This window comes from Grammomys surdaster, unplaced genomic scaffold, assembly GCF_004785775.1.
Source record: "Grammomys surdaster isolate TR1022 unplaced genomic scaffold, NIH_TR_1.0 123614, whole genome shotgun sequence".
In the NCBI taxonomy this organism is placed as follows: Eukaryota; Metazoa; Chordata; class Mammalia; order Rodentia; family Muridae; genus Grammomys; species Grammomys surdaster.
The window spans coordinates 34,048-38,596 of NW_021618818.1; the positions used below are offsets into that span (position 1 = coordinate 34,048).

The window sequence follows — 4,549 nt, forward strand, 5'->3', positions numbered from 1 at the left end:
GAGATGAGACTAATTTACTGTGCCCTTTGGCAGTGCACATGGTGGCTGCTCACTCCCACCCTCCACCTTCTCCACTGAGGGCGATGCTATGGTGGATTTCGTTTGATTCTAGGAGGGGAAGGCTTAATGTACCTCAGCTATGTGCTTGGAACACTGAAGGTATCACTTCCCTTAAGAGATGTAGAAAGTGGGCTCAGGGTCTTAAGGAACTTAAGAACCTAAGGTGCCTCTCTCCAAACTTGACAATCCAAGTTCTAGCTCAAGGGCCTGCATGGTGGATAGAGAGACTCATGCACCATATTAGTCTCTCCCTGACCCTTGGATTTTCAAGACAGGGTTTCTCTGTGTAGCCCTGGCTATCTTAGAACTCACTCTGTAGACCAGACTAGCCTGGAACTCAGAGATCCACTTACCAAGTGCTGGGATTAAAGGTGTGCACCAGAACTACTATCTGCCAAGTCCTGGTAAGTTTTTACACATGTACCCCATCCCCCGCAATCAAAAGCCAAAACAAAACCCAAAAATGGTCGAAAAAAAGTCCTGGCTGCATCTTGTTCATCACTTGAGACATCTCCAAACACAGATCAGCCTTGCATGGGACAATCCCAAAGGCCTGTTACTTCCCCAGGACAGAATTAGAAATTAGCAGGTAGCTCACAACACTGTGTCAGAATCACTAACTTGGCAAGGATCAAGGGAAAGCCATTGGATGTTACATTGACATTTCCAAGAACAATGTAAGTCAGTGGCACTCAGGCCCAGGCCAGGGAGGTTGTGGCCCCAGCAAGAAATGCCTGGTGACATTTCTGGTTGCTGCATCTAGGGCAGGCAAGTCTTCCTGTATTTCACAGTGCACGGGAGGCCTCCTAACACACAAGTAGACAGCCCCAGTGTCAGGTAACAAATGTCCAGGGACCAGGAACAAATGAAAGGAACCTTCTTCCTCCACTCCTCCAGCTCCTAAGACATGGTGCTCTACTGCCACCTGGTGTGCACTGAGGGAACACCAAGAGCTCAAGAGCCTACAGGATTAAAGGGATCCTGCACAGACCCCATCACCAATCTGCAGGTTGTAGCAATGATGGCAGAGATAAGTAACTTGATATTTACAGTAAAATGCAAAGGATGGGGGCTGGAGAGATGGTTCAGTGGTTAAGAGTATTTATTGCTCTTGCAGAGGATCCCAGATCCCAGTACCCACGTTGGTAACTCGCAAATCCGTGTAACTCCAGCTTCAAGGAGTCAAACACTTTTGTAAGGACACTCCTATCTACTGACTCAGATGTGAAAACTAAAGCCCTTAAAAAGTACAAAGAATTGGCACCTTACCTCACACCCTGGCAAATGTAACATTACCATATTCAGTAAGTGGGTTATGTCCTGTCTGTCCTCTATGGCTCTTCCATTGCAAAGAACAAATGTAAAAACCAGGAAGTCAACATTTAGGGGATTAGTCCGAGTATGACTATCAGTTGTCTGAGAACTGCAAACATTTGAGAGTTTGTTCTTGGCTGTCTTGAGGGGGAGCCCTTGTGAGGGAGGTTTTCAGTTCCAGGTTTCAGCAGCAGGAGCCCCAAAACAGGCCTTTTGGGGTCTCCTGCTAGGCCTCTCTCTGCTATCCACAGACAGTGAGGGAAGTAGCTCGAATGCTGGAGCCCTTGGTTATCAGGCTTATTTTATACAGCCTTTTTGTGTGCTTTTGAGACAAAGGCTCATTCTTTAATATTTATGTATACGAGCTTCTTGCCTGCATGCATGTCTGTGAGCCACATGCGTGCCTGGTGCTCTTGGAGTCCAGAAAAGATCAGCAGATCCCCTAGAACAGGAGCTATAGATAATTGTGAACCACTACTCACAACTGGGAATCAAACTCAGGTCCACTGGAAGAGCAGCCAGTGCTCTTAGCCACTGAGCCATCTCTTCTAGCCCTGGAAGGTTATTTTTTGCATCTTTCCTTGCAGTTGGAATGAGCTGTAAGGCCGAGAGGGCGCAGAGCATCTAGCTCTCCGTGGAGTATACAGCTGTGGGGATCATATGGATTGATCATTACCAGTTTTTTTTTTTTTAAAAAAAAAAACATGTCTCAGGTATCCCAGGCTGGTCTTGAATGTTAAATAGCTGAGGCTTTGATCCAATTCTCCCACCTTCCTAGCTGTATGCTGAGATTACAAAGGTGTATGCTACCATCCCCGGCTAATAAGTATCAACAGTCAAGCCAAGCATTCGTGGTGGCTGGGTACCCTGTGTATCTGTATGTCAGATGATCAGGGTGGACAACAGTGTTCTGAAAGACTGACACTTCCTTTGGAGGACTACTGGGGCCACTCCCACCCCCACATTCTCCTCACAGATCATATTAGCCAAATGTCTCGGTGCTACATAATGTTAACCCTCGTAGGATGAGAGAGGCCTTCTTGTAAAGCAGTCCAAAGTAGAGACAATGCTAGTGATACCAGCGCAGAATAGCTGCACACTCCTACTCCCGGTAAAATTTCAAACATCTGTGTGAACGGGAGAAGGGCAGCCATGGCGTATGTGTAGAGGCCAGAGGAGAACTTGGGGACTCAGTTCTCCCTATCCCTCATATCTTGGGGATCAAACTCAGGCTGTCAGTCTCAGCGACAAGTGCCTGTACTCACTGAGCTATCTTGCCTCCGCTCCCAGAAATAAGCTTTTCATTTTCATTAGAAGACTTGGTAGGGGAGTCAGGCCAGTCACCTGACTTTACAGCTTTCTTCTTTTCAAAACAGGGTCTCATTATGTAAGCTCTGCTGACCCGGAACTTGGTGTGTGCCTCTACACATGGAAATTCTCATGCTTTCATGAGGAACGAGCCTAGAACATTCTCAGGCTTCAGAAATGCTCTTTGCATTATGAGGCTACAAAACAAAAGAGCTGTCCAAGGCACACCGAAGTGACTGAAATGTGTCCCTGGTGCTCCAGGCCTGACGGTGGCATCTGGAGTAGATTTCCTTGCTTTGAGTGATGACTCTACCACCTACTCTATGGGACTGCTCAGGCACCCCATGCCTTGAAATCCTTTTCTGTAAGATGGGCAGGAGCTACTCGCATCTCAGGTGAAGGTCTGTATACGCAAGCAAGCACAGGAGCAGCAAGGAGATGGCCTAAGGGATGAAGAGTTTGTTCTCATGTGTGGTATCTATGTGTGTATATGCATATTTTTGAACATGCGTGTACATGTATGTGGGTCCCCGTGGCTTGTGCGTGAATATGTACATGGGACCGTTTCTCCCGTCAGCCGATTCTGTGGGAATTATTTTCTTTCTCCATCTCCCAGGACTGGGAATACAAGCCTATGCCCCCATCACCTGGCTTTTTACACGGGTTGTGTGCCTCGAACGCAGACCCTCATGCTTATAAGCCCTTTACCAACCGAGCCACCCTCATCTCATCTCTGTCCTCACACCACACCTCCACTGACTGACATGACCACCGGGTGCTTTTCTAAATGCTCTGTGTTTATTTCATTCTCGATACATCCTCTGAGGTAAGACAAACATTTCAGAGATACTGAAGTCCTAGGACGTGAAGGAGAGGGGACTCGTGTCTTCAGTCTTTCCACCAGTTACGGTCATCTTCATCATCGATAGAATACCAGTCACCATCAATCACCACGTGAGGCTTGATCAACTGCACTTCCTCCAGCTGTTTTCTCACCTGGGCATAGTACTGCTGCTTCCAGAGGCTGAGAAGAAAGGAATGTCATGCATAGGACCTGGCTATGTCCTGGAAGCCAGATCAGGGAACTACAACGTTTTCTGAGAACTCTCAATGAGAGTAGTACAACCCTCGACCCCCTGTAGGTGAAAAGGGCTGGGGGAGGGGCTTCTAAGGCCCCACCCCTAATGGAATGTTGAGGGAGGGGCTTCTAAGGCCCCACCCCTAATGGAAAGTTGAGGGAGGGGCTTCTAAGGCCCCACCCCTAATGGAAAGTTGAGGGAGGGGCTTCTAAGGTCTGAGGCTGCCAGGACTACACAGTGAGATGCTGTCTCAAACAAAACAAAAACCAAACTTGCCACGCAAAGTCCAAGATGGATAGTTATTCTGAGACCTCTCAGGTTAACCCTTTGGCCTTCACATTTACAGGCGCACACATATGCATGTAAGCCTCATATAAACGTGCATTCACACACACATGAATCCACGTATGTAAAAGTAAGTCCTAAATGCACAGGGATCTACTCTGTGCTGGGCCTTGTCCCACACAGTGACGGACAAGGGCAAGGCAAAGTCCCACCCGCCATTCCAGTTGAGGAGAAGGGTATGCCGAGATAAACAGCTGCAGAGAAATCCCATTTTGCCTGTGACAGACCAGTTGGTAAAGATCCAGGTCTGGGTGTGGGTGCATGGATGTGTTCCAGGTGAAAGAGTGGGGCGGGGCCCAGAGTGAGAGGGAGGAAGGGGCGAGAGAGAAGGGGAAAGCAAGGGAGCACATGTGTAGGGGTGCAGAGTGGAAGGGGAAGAAGGGAGGGGAAGGGAGAGGAGAGGGAGAGAAAGAGGGACAGGGGGGGGGAGAGCGGGAGACGGG

The 4,549-nt window shown here is 48.5% G+C and overlaps 1 protein-coding gene across 1 annotated transcript in view; it reads right to left on the minus strand.

The window, feature by feature from the left end:
- Positions 1 to 3,570: 3,570 nt before the first annotated feature.
- LOC114636358 (NACHT, LRR and PYD domains-containing protein 5-like) overlaps positions 3,571 to 4,549 on the minus strand; it is a 21,947-nt gene continuing 20,968 nt past the window's right edge. Inside the window, exon 9 of the mRNA XM_028784489.1 lies at positions 3,571 to 3,706. Coding sequence (XP_028640322.1) covers positions 3,571 to 3,706 — 136 coding nt within the window. The remainder of the gene's footprint in view (positions 3,707 to 4,549) is intronic.